A 17,500-nucleotide genomic window follows, 5' to 3' on the forward strand; every position below is an offset into this window, starting at 1 on the left:
TGGTTTGTCCTATTAGGCTCTCATGTCCCGAGGAATAACTGAGTTGCTCCTGACATCTGACAACAGAGACGGTCTTCGGTGTGGAGGAGTGGATGGAGGTACCGGTCACAGCTAGCTTGACATCTGCATTATATATGATCAGAGTGTTTTCAGCAGGAGCATGTCACTTTTCACAGCAGTGCAGCCTCTGGAAAAGGATTACATTACGTTATCTGTATCACTGACTGTGAATGACAAGACTGCTTATTGTGACTTCATTCAGTATACTGTAGAGAGATGCTAGCATCAACGTATTAATGAAGCTTGCCTTCCACAAAAGGATCTGAGTAAATACTACTCTGTAAAATGACTCCCGTTTCATCCATCAAAGTGTTGAAAACGATCAACCTCCAGAAGCTTTCCTATGGAGCCATGCAGTCCTTGGCTGAGATGCAGGTAACGTCTCCAGTTTGGAACCTGTACCATTCAACCACATCATCCCACTGATCTATAAAGAATACCTATTCTTTATAGATCAGTGCATCATCCAAACAGGAAGAAGATGCTCACTCCTCTCCTGTTTCCTCCTCTCCCCCTGTAGCCGGAGAAGCCCTTGCTGGTTATGGAGTACTGGTCTGGGTGGTTTGACGTCTGGGGCGAGCCACACCACATCTTCCCAGCAGAGGGTATGAGGAGACAAATAAACCTGAGATCCTAAAAAAGACTAGCCTGGCCCCAGTCGTGGCGCGACTGGCTGGGGCACCTGCACCGCACGCCGGCGACCCGGGTTCGATTCCCGCCCCGTGGTCCTTTCCGGATCCCACCCCACTCGTTTCCTGTCACCCTACACTATCCTATCTGATTAAAGGCATAAAAGCCCCAAAAAATATCTTAGAAAAAAAAAAGAAAAAAAAAGACTAGCCTGAGTGTTCCCATGCTGCCTTGGGATCCTAAAAAAGACTAGCCTGAGTGTTCCCATGCTGCCTTGGGATCCTAAAAAAGACTAGCCTGAGTGTTCCCATGCTGCCTTGGGATCCTAGAAAAGACTAGCCTGAGTGTTCCCATGCTGCCTTGGACGCGATTTCATTCACGCTGCTAAGGCAGTCTGAAAACTACCGCCCTAAGTTTTGCCAGAGATATAGGGGACCAATCACAGAACAGGGGGGAAAGCAAGACCATGAAGAGCTACTGTATGCACAGACGCATTTGATAGACATCCGTGGCGCCCAATGAACCGATCTGGGCATTTTTTCAAATACGAGAAATTTAACGTCTGGTTGCCAGACCACGACTCATTTGAGAAATGGTAGGCGCTAGCCAGGCTAAAAAAGACAGGCATATCACAAAGAATGTATAGAGGAATGAACAAACATAAATCAATCAATCAATCTTTCTATCAATCTATCTAGTATGTTCAGAGGACTCACAATTCCCATAATGTAGTCTGGGCTAAAGGGTATGCAGTATGTAGATATGAACTATATGGGGCCGGGCGGCTTGCAGTGGGTCTACCAGGTGGGTGAAGCCTCTCATGGTCATTTGGGCTGCTACAGTATGTGATTCTGAAGTCTGTTTGTTTTTGACGCTGATCTGATCTCTCTTTTCCACCGTGAGCACAGAAATGACCGCTATCGTCTCCGAGCTTCTAGAGCGGGGCGCCTCCATCAATCTCTACATGTTCCACGGAGGAACCAGCTTTGGTTTCATGAGCGGGGCAGTGGATTTGGGGATTTATAAACCTCAGATTAGCAGTTATGGTATATCACTATTATTACATTTATATTAGGCTACTATTACAAACTGTTTACTGTTCATTTTAAACTGTTGTATTGTTTTATTCTGTAAGTGGCTTTGGACAAAAGTGTCTGCTGAATTCCATAACCATAACCCTACTACAGTATCCTTTACAGAGAAATGTTATTGCGTTTTACAAATAACATACAGTATGTTACATTGTACATATAGCTTCAAACTTGTATGTCATGCTCCGTTGAAATAATGTGCTTTCTCCCCAGATTATGATGCCCCTTTATCTGAATGTGGAGATTACACACTAAAGTACCACTTGCTCAGGAGCCTGCTGATAAACTATCACAGTATGTACTGTATAGCCACCTCACTCATAGAGCAACTGTATAGCCACCTCACTCGTAGAGCAACTGTATAGCCACCTCACTCGTAGAGCAACTGTATAGCCACCTCACTCGTAGAGCAACTGTATAGCCACCTCACTCGTAGAGCAACTGTATAGCCACCTCACTCGTAGAGCAACTGTAGCCACCTCACTCGTAGAGCAACTGTATAGCCACCTCACTCATAGAGCAACTGTATAGCCACCTCACTCATAGAGCAACTGTATAGCCACCTCACTCATACAGCAACTGTATAGCCACCTCACTCATAGAGCAACTGTATAGCCACCTCACTCATACAGCAACTGTATAGCCACCTCACTCGTAGAGCAACTGTAGCCACCTCACTCGTAGAGCAACTGTATAGCCACCTCACTCATAGAGCAACTGTATAGCCACCTCACTCATAGAGCAACTGTATAGCCACCTCACTCATAGAGCAACTGTATAGCCACCTCACTCATACAGCAACTGTATAGCCACCTCACTCATAGAGCAACTGTAGCCACCTCACTCGTAGAGCAACTGTAGCCACCTCACTCATAGAGCAACTGTATAGCCATGGAGCAACTGTATAGCCACCTCCCTCATAGAGCAACTGTATAGCCACCTCACTCGTATAGAAACCTCCTCCTATGCCTGCACTTTCTCTCTTTCTCTGTCTTTGTTATTCTTTCTCTCTCTCTCTCTCTCTCTCTCTCTTTGTCTCTCGTTCTCAGGTGAGCCTGTACCTGAGCCCCCCGCTCTTCAGGACAGAGCAGCGTATGAAGCTGTGTTGGTCTCCCAGCACATGTCACTGTGGGACTCTCTGCAGTATGCTGAGAAGGTATACTGCCTGCTGCACCCCAATGTACAGACGAGTATGGCATACAGGGCTAGCGTGATATATCTCTGCACAGACGAGTATATGGCATACAGGGCTAGCGTGCTACCTCTCTGCACAGACGAGTATATGGCATACAGGGCTAGCGTGCTACCTCTCTGTGCAGACGAGTATATGGCATACAGGGCTAGCGTGCTACAGTACCTCTCTGTACAGCCGAGTATGGCATACAGGGCTAGCGTGCTACCTCTCTGTGCAGACGAGTATATGGCATACAGGGCTAGCGTGCTACCTCTCTGCACAGACGAGTATATGGCATACAGGGCTAGCATGCTACCTCTCTGTATACAGCCGAGTATGGCATACAGGGCTAGCATGCTACAGTACCTCTCTGTACAGCCGAGTATGGCATACAGGGCTAGCGTGCTACCTCTCTGCACAGACGAGTATATGGCATACAGGGCTAGCGTGCTACCTCTCTGCACAGACGAGTATATGGCATACAGGGCTAGCGTGCTACCTCTCTGTGCAGACGAGTATATACAGGGCTAGCGTGCTACCTCTCTGCACAGACGAGTATATGGCATACAGGGATAGCGTGCTACCTCTCTGCACAGCCGATTATGGCATACAGGGCTAGCGTGCTACCTCTCTGCACAGAAGAGCATGGCATAAAGGGCAAGAGTATAGCTGTACAGAGAGGTAGCACATTATGTAATCTTTGTAATTGCAATGTCTCAACCTTGACCTTTGACCTTGAGTACTTCAGTAGCTCATCAAGCCCTTCAAGGGAGCAAGCGAGCAAAGTCCCTCAGGCTGCTCTGGGATATTGTGTAAATACTATTATATGGTACTAATGGACAGCACCATGCCCACACAGATGGACAACCAGTAGGCAGAGGCATCACAATACTTAAATTAAACCTCTTGTAGTAAGTTGGAAATGTTTCTATTGGCTACCCCCTGTCCCCTCATAGCCTTTCAAATCAGAGGATCCAATCAGCATGGAGAACCTACCTGTTCACAATGGCAACGGCCAATCATACGGCTACACCCTTTATGAGACGGCCATCTCGAGTGGAGGCAGCCTGAACTCTAGAAACAACATTCGTGACAGAGCCCTGGTAAGCCCTGCATGTCATCTATGCAGACGGTGTATCATTTTACTATGCACCACATATTCAATTACTTCTTCATATTTCCCCACCGCAGGTGTTTGTGGACAGGCAGTTCGTGGGCATTTTGGACTACAGAACACAGGAAGTGGCTTTGCCTAAAGGAAAGGTACAATAGTCTAATGGAGCTTTCAGACAGGATGCAGTACGCACTGTGTGTGCCACTGGGCACTGAGCAGAATAGTTATCATCATCATCTGTGGTGTGCAAAAGGGCTAGCTGAGCCGGGAGCTGACTCGTGGACTGTGCTTTGCTCTGTAGTGAGCACTGTTTCTGCATCATGCAAGCCATTGAAACGGATGTCGTTGCAGCGGTGCCATTGACTTATCCTATCTGAAATGATCTTTAGTCTACACAACAAAAGAATGACCAATATTGATCATGGCCAAAACGTAGAATAGTTTAACCTTAAATACATGTAAGTGTTATTCTTGAGATTATTACATCATCTATAAGTCAAAAGTAAGTAAACCTGACACCATGCTTTCAGATGATGTAGTACCAGTGGATAGAGATGGTGGCATTGGGGCCTCTTTGAAAAACAAAAGGAACACACACACACACACACACACACAAACACACCATGCAGTATATGGGATAATTGACAACACAGCGTTTGTTTATACCACTGTTGCCACTGTAATGTAAATATATACTGTATGTGTGTGTGTGTGTGTGTGTGTGTGTGTGTGTGTGTGTTTTCTATAATAAGAGTGATTTGAATATGTGAATATTTTAGGCTTTAATTCTATTCTATGTGGTCTGTCATACCACCATAAATATGGACCTACACGGTAATTATATTCTATGTGGTCTGTCCTATACCATAAATTTAGCTTAGGACAAAGGTGTCTGCTAATTAGCATAACCATAACCATAAACATGGACCTACCCTTTAATTCTATTCTATGTGGTCTGTCCTACCCAGGGGGTCAGGATTTGACTGGTTAGCTTCGCCGATTAGCAAGGCACTTCCTCGTCGCCATTTTCCAGAAATACATCATGTCCGGTGCCCGTTTCCGTTTTCCCTGCGTTTTCCTCATGCTGATTGGTGGCTGTTCCACTCTCAGCTCATGCACGAGCTTAATGTGGGCACAAGCTCTCCTTCTGTACCTTTCGTCAATCAGTAATCTGGCACTTAATTGGCTAAGTAAAACGGCACCGGAAACAAGCCCCTTGAAACGCCATGTTGAAGCCTGAAAAAATCGTTCAATTTGGGCAATTTTCACTAGCCTAGTATTCCCATTGAAATGAATGTGGGCAGGACTTGTTCACTTTCTCCAGTTCTTATAATACCTCCATGGTCCTACCACCATAAATATGGACCTACCCTTTAATTCTATTCTATGTGGTCTGTCCTACCACCATAAATATGGACCTGCCCTTTAATTCTATTCCATGTGGTCTGTCCTACCACCATAAATATGGACCTACCCTTTAATTCTATTCTCTGTGGTCTGTCCTACCACCATAAACATGGACCTGCCCTTTAATTCTATTCTATGTGGTCTGTCCTACCACCATAAATATGGACCTACCCTTTAATTATATTCTATGTGGTCTGTCCTACCACCATAAATATGGACCTACCCTTTAATTATATTCTATGTGGTCTGTCCTACCACCATAAATATGGACCTGCCCTTTAATTCTGTTCTGTGTGGTCTGTCTTACCACCATAAACATGGACCTGCCCTTTAATTCTATTCTGTGTGGTCTGTCTTACCACCATAAACATGGACCTGCCCTTTAATTCTATTCTGTGTGGTCTGTCCTACCACCATAAACATGGACCTACCCTTTAATTCTATTCTATGTGGTCTGTCCTACCACCATACACATCAACCTACCCTTTAATTCTATTCTATGTGGTCTGTCCTACCACCATAAACTCTACTCTGTGGTCTGTCTGACCCCAGGAGTCTAGAACCCTGAGTCTGCTGGTGGAGAACTGTGGCAGGGTGAACTACGGAGAGGCTCTGGATGCCCAGCATAAAGGTAAACAGGAAGTGAGGGGAGCGAGGAGCACTCAAGTGAAGTATTCCCATCATTTAATGAGCTCTCTCACCGAGCAGATCGAACTGACATCCAGTGAAGCGCTGGTGCTTATTTAAATGCATTGTGATGCTGGCTCTGCAGACATGAGACATGCAGGAGGCCTACTGTGTTCAGCAGTGATTGTGCTCCAGTCAATGAATGGCCCGTTGAATATTACTATATTATTTAACTGTAAAGATTACTGAAAGAAATGAAAACAGTTTGCATGTAAAATAGGTTTGATCTCAATGCAAACGGAATTTATGAGTGAAATGAATGACACATTTGGTTTGCACATATTGACACATTATCTTTGTCTGTGTGTGTTCAGGCCTCGTTGGAGATATTCTACTAAACCATGCTCCTCTTAAAAGATTTGCAGTGCACAGTCTGGACATGACACCCAGCTTTTTAAACCGGTTTGTGACATAAACATAAGTAGTGAAATATTTGCATTTCAATACACATTAAAATTATATCACTTTATAATGTTTATATTGAATAAATCATGATAAAGTTTGAGCAAAATTATATGCACCAAGCCATAAGTGTATATTTTGTACTTGAAAAGCGAAGAGAAATGCCAGCATCTCCTAAGCCTGTTTAATTGACTTTGCTATCTACAGTATAATAGTCATCCTTGCCTTCTGTGGTGCTTGTCAGGTCACACTCAGGGAAGTGGAGCTCCATGACAGAGAGTCTGGTCTATCCTGGATTCTTCAAGGGCATCCTGCACGTAGAGGGCGAACCCAGAGACACGTTCATCAAGCTGCCAGTAAATACATAATTACCAACGCTTTTGTTAGCGCACTCACACACCACATGGCTGATGGGAGTATACACACATGACAGACATGTTTGTAACACAGTAACGGAATAAAGGAAAGCTATTTCATACACCCACTGTCTTCCAGGGGTGGATGAAAGGAGTGGTGTTTGTGAACGGGAATAATCTTGGACGATACTGGTGTATTGGTCCTCAAAAAAACCTCTACCTTCCTGGTCCTTGGCTCAAAACTGGAAATAATCAGGTAGGTGTGTCTTGAGGTTAAGAAAAAAGTATTTTTTTGCTCTGTCTTTCTTCTGTTGAAAGTATATTTAAAGTAAACATATATTGCAGTCAATATATTTATTTTCTTTCCCCAGATAACTGTATTTGAAGAGCAAAGGGCTGGTGCCACAGTTGTCTTTGCTGAGAATCCAGAGCACGGAAGAACAATTGACGTGTCAAGACATCCGTTCTGCACCATCATCTAGAATAACAAATGTTTTTAACTTGGTGAAACGGTAGCTCCCAAAAGCAGCAATGAAAAATAATGTTGATCTGTTCTGTAGCCTAATTTAGAAGTATCTGTCAAGTAACCCAGGAATAACCTAATTGTAACAGTGAGGCTGTCACCAAGCCATTTGTCTTTTGTCCTTGAGGCATAAAAACTTTGATATGGACAGGTTTAAAGTAGGCTAAATCATGTTCATTTTCAGTTACAAGAATGCTATGATGGGCACAAATGAAGTTTGTCTTTTTGGTTCAGATAGTTTTCTATTTCAACATGTCTAACATTATGTTACCTCTGACATATGGCCTACTTTCACAAATGGCCTGTTATCTGCTATTTCTCAACCTGGGGCAGATACACACCAGTGATAAACAAGGATTAAACTACAAAGATGTGTATTCATTGTCTGGCCTGTGAGTCTTTACAGTCATCAGGTTACACAACAACGCTAGGCCTAGGCCTATATGTTGAATTTACCTTCAGTCCACAGTTGTCAATTCAATGAATTTCAGTTGGCCTAATTTCACACTGTTGATGTTCCAAGTTAAAGCCCATAACACTACATGTCTGCATGTTTAGTGATCAAAGTCCAGGGACCCCTGCATGGGCTTAATTGCATATAGAGCAAAAGTCATCAGGCCTTATGTGACACCTCTTGTCACCTCTGAAGGTGGTCCTCAGCTCTCTCTCTCTCTCTCTCTCTCTCTCTCTCTCTCTCTCTCTCTCTCTCACTCTCTCTCACACACAGCTACATACCGAACATACAACTTCAGCTAAGTGTAGATGCGTCTATTACACTGTCTAAGAGCATGCAAAGACTTAAAAACATCAACTTCTTCATAGTCTACAGTTTGCGTACCAACACTTCAGCTGGAATCTTCCCCGACCCCGGAACCAGGAAGCGAAAGGATGACACGCCCCCATAACTGCCGTAGCGTCTGGATTGGGCAATGTACTTGTATGTCATGATGCCTCTTCAGTTCAAGTACTATTCACAACAGAGTGCACGCTTACAAATCTGCGTATCAATCGCAAATCTCGGTGTGTTACGGACATTGTGGATCTTCACATTCTTGAGATAGCAGAGAGAGCTAGCTAGATTGAGTAAAGACACCGGCGAATCGGTCATCTCAAGTTGACATATCGCTTTCTTTTGTGAGGCGACGTGTCATTGTTACTACTTTGGCGTCGTTTAGACAATAATATTATGCAACTGCTTATGTAGCCTGCGTAGATATAGTATTTAAATACATTTAGGACTAGCCTAACTGAAAGGAACTTGACAGTTTGCGTGCGTGCGTTCGCGTGCCTTGGTGTTGTTGTGTTGGGTTGGTGTCGTGCTATACATTATTTAACGTTAGCTAGCTACCCAACTGAGGTTTAATCGCACGTAAATGATATCCCCTTTTGCAGCTTCAAGGTTTTAGATCAAGCTGCATGTTTGGAGATATGGATATCGACATTTGTACCGTTTTAGGATGCTCTCTTGCTGTTGTTCTGGGGGGACTTACACTTGCTGCTTATAAACTTGGTCTGTTGTATCAGCTCTTCCACAAGGTAGGTGCCTTCATGTAGGCTACAGTTCATACCTCAGAGTAACCTGTTTGAATAACGTCACTCACACCCTGCAGACATGAGTGCAACAACTGCTCTATCACTGAAATGTTGACTGATGGGACAACTGTCGTTACGCTTATGACTTGAAATGTCTGTAGGCTAATGTTACAGTAGACATTGACAACCTGTCGCTTTTGTTTTAGTTTGTGAAATATAACGATCTGTGCAAGTTCCACACGAGCTGTATGGAGGAGCAGAAAGTACTGTTAGCAAACACTCCTCCCTTAATTGTAGGTGAGGGGTCAGGCTTATAACCCCCAAAGGAAGGACACTTGGACTTGTGAAATGAACTTTGAACTGGTTCAGATGTATTGTGCAATAGACTAGCTCGTGGCGCACGAGATCAACTGGACAAGCAAATGATTTAGCTCCTCATTTCACACAGTGCACACTCACCGCAGAATACAGTTGCTACACATGTGCTGCCAGTTTAACGACTTCATAGAGCCCAGTCACACCCACTGATCTTTAATACAAGTCTGAACCTTTTTGCAACAAGCTCCAGGTTAATCTAAGTCATTTTATACCATCAAAGCATAGACCTAGGTCTAGCCTCAAATCCAGATATGATATTGCCCAAAAGCCTCAACAGATGGCTATCTGAATGCTCACACCTGAGTCCTCCTCTCACACCTGTGTCCTCCTCTCACACCTGTGTCCTCCTCTCACCTGTGTCCTGCTCACACCTGTGTCCTCCTCTCACCTGTGTCCTCCTCACACCTTTGTCCTCCTCTCACCTGTGTCCTCTCACCTGTGTCCTGCTCACACCTGTGTCCTCCTCACACCTTTGTCCTCCTCTCACCTGTGTCCTCTCACCTGTGTCCTCCTCTCACCTGTGTCCTCTCACCTGTGTCCTCCTCTCTCACCTGTGTCCTCTCACCTGTGTCCTCCTCTCACCTGTGTCCTCTCACCTGTGTCCTCCTCTCTCACCTGTGTCCTCTCACCTGTGTCCTCTCACCTGTGTCCTCCTCTCACACCTGTGTCCTGCTCACACCTGTGTCCTCCTCTCACCTGTGTCCTCCTCTCACACCTGTCCTCCTCTCACCTGTGTCCTGCTCTCCTGGCTGCCCTGCCCTCACAGACGGAGACCAAGAGTCCTCGGCATGGCGGGGAGAGCGTGGCGGAGGTGCTGCGCGCTCACGGCGTCAAGTTCGTCTTCACCCTGGTGGGGGGCCACATATCGCCCATCCTGGTGGCGTGCGAGAAGCTGGGCATCAGGATCGTGGACACCAGGCACGAGGCCACGGCCGTGTTCGCCGCTGACGCCGTGGCGCGCTTGTCAGGTATGCAATGAGCATGTGATGAGCTGCTCAGTGTACAGTAGGTCACCTGTAGAGGCATTATAACCACCCTGGTCACCATCACAGCATCACCTGTGGAGGCATTATAACCACTGTGCTGTGGCGTGCTTGTCAGGTATGCGATGAGCATGTTATGAGCTACTCAGTGTACAGTAGGTCACCTGTGGAGGGAGTTCATCCACCCTGCTCACCATCACAGCATCACCTGTGGAGCTTACCGCATAATGCACCTGATGCACAGTGCAGGTGTGGGGGTGGCATCTCTGTCACATGGTTTAATGACTGTGCGGAACTTCTCTGTCTGAGTGTGTGCATATTTTGAGATATTCATACCAAAGAGTTCAAGTGTACCGCACGTACATCCAAAAGTGACAAGAACTGGGTGCTGGACAGACAAACATGTGTCAGGAAAGCATACTGCGGACTTATCGTTCTTTCCTGAGATTTTCCTACCAACCCATAATCCCATTACCTTAAGTTCTGTCCCAGAAGTGTCCTTTAATCATTTTTAATTATATTTTGTGAGCAACCCACTGACCCTGGATAAATGAAGGCATAGCCTACCATGTATTCAACTGAGAGCTTTCCTCCACATCTGGCCCATCAAGCAGGGCTGCTGCACTGGAGAACAGCGACCTTGAAACAGCAGGAGTCTGGAGGAGCATAATCTATTTGTACAGATATTTATCGGAATAGGTTAATACCCAGTTATACTTTGTGAGCGTTTGTGAACTGAGTACAGATATTCATCCTCATGGAGGTCATTATATCAATACCGTTCTGAGAGTTGTCTGAGATCTCCAGATGCAAACTGACATCAGCTAGAAAATGATGCAGGAGACCTAATCAAAGGTGTTTTGTGCGCTCTGTGATTGTGCACAGTCCTGGTGTAACGGCATTTTGCAATTTGTTGTGGACTTTGTCTTGAAGTCAAATGTCAAGAGTCAAGTATTTAGTCAAATGTTATGCATTTCAAAAGCTCCTGCTGCTCCTGCTAAGAAGGACTTCGGAGTGGTGTTCCTCTTTTTCTAACCGACACATTTTGGATCACATACAGTACTTTGGCTTATCACAGTGAAATTACAGAGCAGGTGTCTATATGCATAAACTAAATTGTAACTAAATAAACTAAATTGTAATATCCCTACTCCTACTCCTACTCCTATACCTACTCTGCAAAGCTTTAAACATGACAAGAGTCTACCTTGCAGCACCACACGTACCCTCTGGCCCATCCAGTTGAAGCTAACCACTTCGGAGCAGTTTCTCAGCTGTATAAAACAGTCCTGTTCCATCTGTTACATCCGTGTTTCATTCTCTTGGGTAGTAAGAATAACAAGTACAAGAAATGTATTGTAAATCTGAAACCGCTGTCTTAAATGAAACTATGATAAAGACTTTGCACTTTTTGTCCCCCTCCAGGTACCGTAGGCGTTGCCGCGGTGACGGCCGGCCCTGGCCTCACCAATACGGTCACCGCGGTGAAGAACGCCCAGATGGCCGAATCACCGCTGCTGCTGATCGGGGGGGCTGCAGGCACTATGCTGCAGGTCGGTCTTTCTTTCCCACAATCCTTTGTGTGTTTGCTCTAAGGATATCAGACATTTTGTTCTGCAAAGGGCCTTCAGACAATATCAATTATTCTGTAAAGTCACTTGAGACAATACTACCATAAAAAAGGAGGGAAAATCTTTTTAATTAGAGTCTAGCTACTAGAACCTCTCGCAAAGTTCAAATAAGAATACAAATGTAAGCTATGTCAATACGGCCTTGATGACTAGTCACTGGACTCCAACAAACTTGATATTCAGAAGATTTGCTTCAGCAAACAGCAGACACACTCCTGACTTTCATTCCAGGCTGTAGTCAAAGTATTACAGCAGAATAGTAATGCAAAGCCCCACAAGGAACACTAGATGTCACCATTGGGTAAAGAGACACTAGATGGCACCATTGAAAGAACTGGGTGATTGGTTGACTTCTTTGGGGATTATTGATAAGATTGAAAGCCGCCCCAGCTGTGGCGCAACTGGCTTGGGCACCTGCACCGTACGCCGGCGACCCGGGTTCGATTCCCGCCCCGTAGTCCTTTCCGGATCCCACCCCTACTCTCTCTCCCATTCACTTCCTGTCTCTCTACACTGTCTCTGTCATTAAAGGCATAGAAAGCCCAAAAATATATACTTAAAAAAAAACTGAAAGCCTGCACTGCCAATTAGACATTGTTCTGAATTCTAATGTATTTTGTTGTTGTTGCAGGGTAGAGGAGCATTGCAGGACATCGACCAGATGTCGTTGTTCAAGCCTCTGTGCAAGTTCTGTGCGTCAGTGCGGACCATCAGGGAGATCGTGCCCATCGTCAGGAAGGCCCTGGCCGTCGCACAGTCTGGCACTCCTGGTGAGGTTGCACACACAACTCTTGCTCTTGCTTGTTCTTAACCGTCACACACAACACTTGCTCTTGCTTGCTCTTAACACACACAACTCTTGCTCTTGCTTGCTCTTAACCGTCACACACAACACGGCTATCAGAGTAGTGCAGGATACATCATCTACACTCCACACACTGTTACAGTCACTCACAACACGGCTATCAGAGTAGTGCAGGATACATCATCTACACTCACAACACGGCTATCAGAGTAGTGCAGGATACATCATCTACACTCCACACACTCCACACACGGCTATCAGAGTAGTGCAGGATACATCATCTACACTCCACACACTGGTACAGAAAGGGTTCTCGGGGTGCTATATACAGTAGAACCATGCAGGCGTTAAAGAACCCTTAGGGGTTCCTTTGATGAGCCCTTCAAAGTTCAGAGAACCATTTAGGGGTGCCATATATGAAGCAAGCATGTATTTTTGGTTCTACAGTATATTTGGTTCTATTTTTCTCTTAAGTAGGGTTCAGACCAAAGATTCCTGTCGAGACGAGCCGCGACGTTCTAAAACCTTGCGACTGCGACTCAACATGTTTAATGCTCTGCGACGGCTTGCAACTACGTGCAACTTCTAATTCACACCGCTGCAACTCCGTCTCATCGCTTCAGGAATCTTTGGTGTGAATTGGGCTTTAGAGTGCAGTGATACTATAATATTTCTATAGTATCTCTATATGGTAATGTGTAACTCTACTGTAATAACGCTATAATATAAATAGATATATAACACTGAAATGGCAGGTATGTAAATCTGAGTAGTGTCATGAGTGCACTGTAGGTTTCCTCTTGGTCCTCCCATGAGACGATGTGTGTGTTGTTCGAGGGCGTGCCCGGGGTGTGTGTTTACCCTGCTGTGTCTGTCTTGTGTGGTGTGTTCTCGTTAGGCCCTGTGTTTGTGGAGTTCCCCATCGACACACTCTACCCCTACCACCTGGTGTCCAAAGAGTTCGGCGTCAAGAACCCACCCAAAGGCCTCATGGGAAAAATCGTCACCTGGTAGGTGGAGAGCAGTACAGTCTAATTTTAGTCGATTCTTTTTTTGTGCAGCATGATTTTTATCTGTGTATGTGTGTGTGTCTATGCGTGTTTGTGTGATATGTAGAACTAAAGAGTGTTATGTGGGTTAAAAAGTCAGATTGTGTAAAAGGTATATTCCAGATGTAAACAATGTAAACAATTCAACAACAGTGCAAGAAAAGTTAGATTTACTTCTTCGAAATTGACCTTTTCCCTAACTAAGGTACCTGCAGAATCACCTCTCTAACCTGTTTGCTGGTGCCTGGGAATCCCGTGATGTGTCACCTTTACCTGTCCACATCCCATTGGCCACAGATGACCAGGTGAGGCTCTCTGTCCTCTAGCTGACACAGATGAGACACTTAATTAGCCCTGGATTAGTAATATGTAGTGACATTTGAGGAGAAAAGGCTTGTGACTAATTAATACATATTACCAGTAGTTAGTATTACAAGTGCATATTAAGTCCCTTTGGACAACAGTGTCTGCTAAATGACTAAATGCAAATGCAATTCCATCAGTAGTAGTTTCAGGTCTCAGATTTGATTGGTTTGCCATATAGGTTCAGAGATGCATAGAGCTCAGATCTGATTGGTTTGCCGTATAGGTTCAGAGATGCATAGAGCTCAGATCTGATTGGTTTGCCGTATAGGTTCAGAGATGCATAGAGCTCAGATCTGATTGGTTTGCCGTATAGGTTCAGAGATGCATAGAGCTCAGATCTGATTGGTTTGCCGTATAGGTTCAGAGATGCATAGAGCTCAGATCTGATTGGTTTGCCGTATAGGTTCAGAGATGCACAGAGCTCAGATTTGATTGGTTTGCCGTATAGGTTCAGAGATGCACAGAGCTCAGATCTGATTGGTTTGCCGTATAGGTTCAGAGATGCACAGAGCTCAGATTTGATTGGTTTGCCGTATAGGTTCAGAGATGCACAGAGCTCAGATTTGATTGGTTTGCCGTATAGGTTCAGAGATGCATAGAGCTCAGATCTGATTGGTTTGCCGTATAGGTTCAGAGATGCGTAGAGCTCAGATCTGATTGGTTTGCCGTATAGGTTCAGAGATGCGTAGAGCTCAGATCTGATTGGTTTGCCGTATAGGTTCAGAGATGCGTAGAGCTCAGATCTGATTGGTTTGCCGTATAGGTTCAGAGATGCGTAGAGCTGGTGAGCAGAGCCAAGAAGCCCGTCATCCTCCTGGGTAGCCAGGCCACCCTCCCACCGACACCCGCAGAGGACATCAGGTAAGGCCACCCTCCCACCGACACCCGCAGAGGACATCAGGTAAGGCTGGCCAAATCACAGAAACCAGCTCGCAAACCTACCTACTGACATGTAGTGACCAGCACAAACCAACATGCGGTGTGCGATCATGGTGTTGTGGTTAAGGAACTTGGTTAATTCCGAGCTGTCACTGTTGTGCCCTTGAGCAAGGCACTCAAAGGTGTCTTGTTTTACGTGGTTTCTAAACTAGAACAAGTTTTGTCACAAACAGCAAACATCTCCTCATGATCCACCAGCTGCCTGTCCCCTGCATACACTGTAGAAAATGTGGTCCCTGTGGACAGCCCAGGATAAAACAATAACGGCCTGGTCCAGCCTGGACCATGAAACATAACAAACTGTGTTCCAGCCAATCACTGACAAGAAGGATGAGGGGCGGGGGGCGGGGGGCGGGGGGCGGGTTTATTGCAGTCATGTTTCAGGAGCCACGGGAAGGAGAACAAGAACAAGTTTTGTCACATACAGGGGTTAGTGTAGCGGGGTTAGTGCAGCACAAGGAGCCACAGGAAGGAGGGGAAGAGGAGGAGGAAGTGGCAAGCTAGCTCTCTGTTTTGTTTGATAATACTTCAAACGTCAACGGAAAGTGAAGTCACCCAGCCGTGCCTAGAGAACCTGTAACCTCAAGTTGCTCCAGGAGTGTTTGCCCCTGAAGTTGGTACCTGTAAGTTGCTTTGGATAAAAGCATCAGACAGACAGAAAGATAGATAGAGAGACAGAGAGACGGACAGATAGAGAGATAGACAGAGAGAGAGAGACAGACGGACACTGCTGTACTGTGTGTGACATTTGAATTAAACAAATCAGCCTAAAACCACTAACATGCGCACAGTTGTCAAATACATGTCTTAATCATGAATGTTTGGGTTATTTTCTGTCTTCAGGAAGGCATTGGAGACCTTGGGTATCCCGTGCTTCCTGGGTGGAATGTCCCGAGGCATGCTGGGAAAAGACAGCCCCATACACATCAGACAGAACCGGCGTGACGCCCTGAAGGAGGCGGATCTGGTGCTGCTAGCAGGTAGGGCACAGAGGAACCATGAAGGTTCTGGAACACTGACCTTACAACAGACTCCTCTGTTCACCTGAACACTCCATTCGTTTGAGAACTCCATGTCCCACAATCCATCTAAAAGCCCTTACTCAAGCAGCCCAAAGTGCTCTGGGACGCGTCCAGTGTTACTGGAATGATAGTGGTGATGCATTTCAATAGCTGTCATGTCAAATTGCTCACTCTGCTCCTGAGTCAATCACAATACGTTTCTCCACTGCTGTCGTCTCCATTTCATACCAACGTCTTACTGCCCATTGGTTTACACCTCATGTCAGGATTGGCCAATAATCAACCGCTACTGTAGCTTGAATACTATTGACGCTGTTACCTTGCTACCTTGCATGCTGTTACTGTATACTAGTGAACTTCCTGTTTCCTGATCAAGATATTGTGTGAACAGACGTACTGTATAGCACGAGGCCGTGGATGTGTTCATGTGTGATGTGTGTATTACAGGCACAGTGTGTGATTTCCGCCTCAGCTACGGCAGAGTGTTGAACCGGCGCAGTAAGATCATCGCCGTCAACCGAGACAAGAGCCAACTCCTGAAGAACTCCGACATGTTCTGGAAGCCCACGGTGGCTATTCAGGGTGAGCCCTACAAACCATACACTACTATACATTAATCATACACTACTCTAACATTAACCATACACTACTCTAACATTACTCTAACATTAACCATACACTACGCTAACATTAACCATACTCTACTCTAACATTACTCTAACATTAACCATACTCTACTCTAACATTAACCATACTCTACTCTAACATTAACCATACAGTACCATACACTACTCTACATTAACACAGGGTGAGCCCTACAAACCATACACTAACATTAAGACAGACAGCCCATTGGCTGGAGCATTGGAGAATTGACGTTGTCCGCAGACTTATCTGTGTTGACATTCATCGAAAGATAGAATTAGGAGAGTGAATGAGTGCTGTGAAAGCTAATTCCAAATACATGACATGTTGCCTTGGGGTAATTACCTCTAAACAGCAATATGCAGGAATTAATGACCTGATCCATTGATCCATATTTGTCTATAGGTAAATATTTGTACACTAACTGGCCAGTCAGAACACAATATATGTGGTTTATGTGTGTGTGTCTGGTGCAGGAGATGTAAGTCTGTGGTTTATGTGTGTGTGTGTGTGTGTGTGTGTCTGGTGCAGGAGATGCAGTGTAAGTCTGTGGTTTATATGTGTGTGTGTGTGTGTGTGTGGTGCAGGAGATGCAGTGTAAGTCTGTGGTTTATGTGTGTGTGTGTGTGTGTGTGTGTGGTGCAGATGCAGTGTAAGTCTGTGGTTTATGTGTGTGTGTGTGTGTGTGTGTGTGTCTGGTGCAGG

General features: G+C 45.3%; 2 protein-coding genes across 2 annotated transcripts in view; both read left to right on the forward strand.

The window, feature by feature from the left end:
* glb1l2 (galactosidase beta 1 like 2) overlaps positions 1-7,814 on the forward strand; it is a 21,680-nt gene extending 13,866 nt beyond the window's left edge. The window contains exons 6-18 of the mRNA XM_062552411.1: positions 17-98; positions 371-435; positions 581-665; positions 1,599-1,736; positions 1,995-2,075; positions 2,831-2,937; positions 3,912-4,058; positions 4,147-4,218; positions 6,029-6,107; positions 6,478-6,565; positions 6,810-6,921; positions 7,061-7,177; positions 7,293-7,814. Coding sequence (XP_062408395.1) covers positions 17-98; positions 371-435; positions 581-665; positions 1,599-1,736; positions 1,995-2,075; positions 2,831-2,937; positions 3,912-4,058; positions 4,147-4,218; positions 6,029-6,107; positions 6,478-6,565; positions 6,810-6,921; positions 7,061-7,177; positions 7,293-7,403 — 1,284 coding nt within the window. The 3' untranslated portion in view covers positions 7,404-7,814. The remainder of the gene's footprint in view (positions 1-16; positions 99-370; positions 436-580; positions 666-1,598; positions 1,737-1,994; positions 2,076-2,830; positions 2,938-3,911; positions 4,059-4,146; positions 4,219-6,028; positions 6,108-6,477; positions 6,566-6,809; positions 6,922-7,060; positions 7,178-7,292) is intronic.
* A 631-nt stretch (positions 7,815-8,445) lies between these two features.
* The window catches only part of ilvbl (ilvB (bacterial acetolactate synthase)-like), a 15,167-nt gene continuing 6,112 nt past the window's right edge, over positions 8,446-17,500 (forward strand). The window contains exons 1-9 of the mRNA XM_062552654.1: positions 8,446-8,980; positions 10,122-10,323; positions 11,764-11,891; positions 12,601-12,739; positions 13,673-13,784; positions 14,029-14,128; positions 14,953-15,050; positions 15,972-16,108; positions 16,598-16,732. Of these exons, the coding sequence (XP_062408638.1) occupies positions 8,861-8,980; positions 10,122-10,323; positions 11,764-11,891; positions 12,601-12,739; positions 13,673-13,784; positions 14,029-14,128; positions 14,953-15,050; positions 15,972-16,108; positions 16,598-16,732 (1,171 nt within the window). The 5' untranslated portion in view covers positions 8,446-8,860. The remainder of the gene's footprint in view (positions 8,981-10,121; positions 10,324-11,763; positions 11,892-12,600; positions 12,740-13,672; positions 13,785-14,028; positions 14,129-14,952; positions 15,051-15,971; positions 16,109-16,597; positions 16,733-17,500) is intronic.

The sequence above is a fragment of the Sardina pilchardus genome, chromosome 13 (genome assembly GCF_963854185.1).
Source record: "Sardina pilchardus chromosome 13, fSarPil1.1, whole genome shotgun sequence".
NCBI classification, from domain to species: domain Eukaryota; kingdom Metazoa; phylum Chordata; class Actinopteri; order Clupeiformes; family Clupeidae; genus Sardina; species Sardina pilchardus.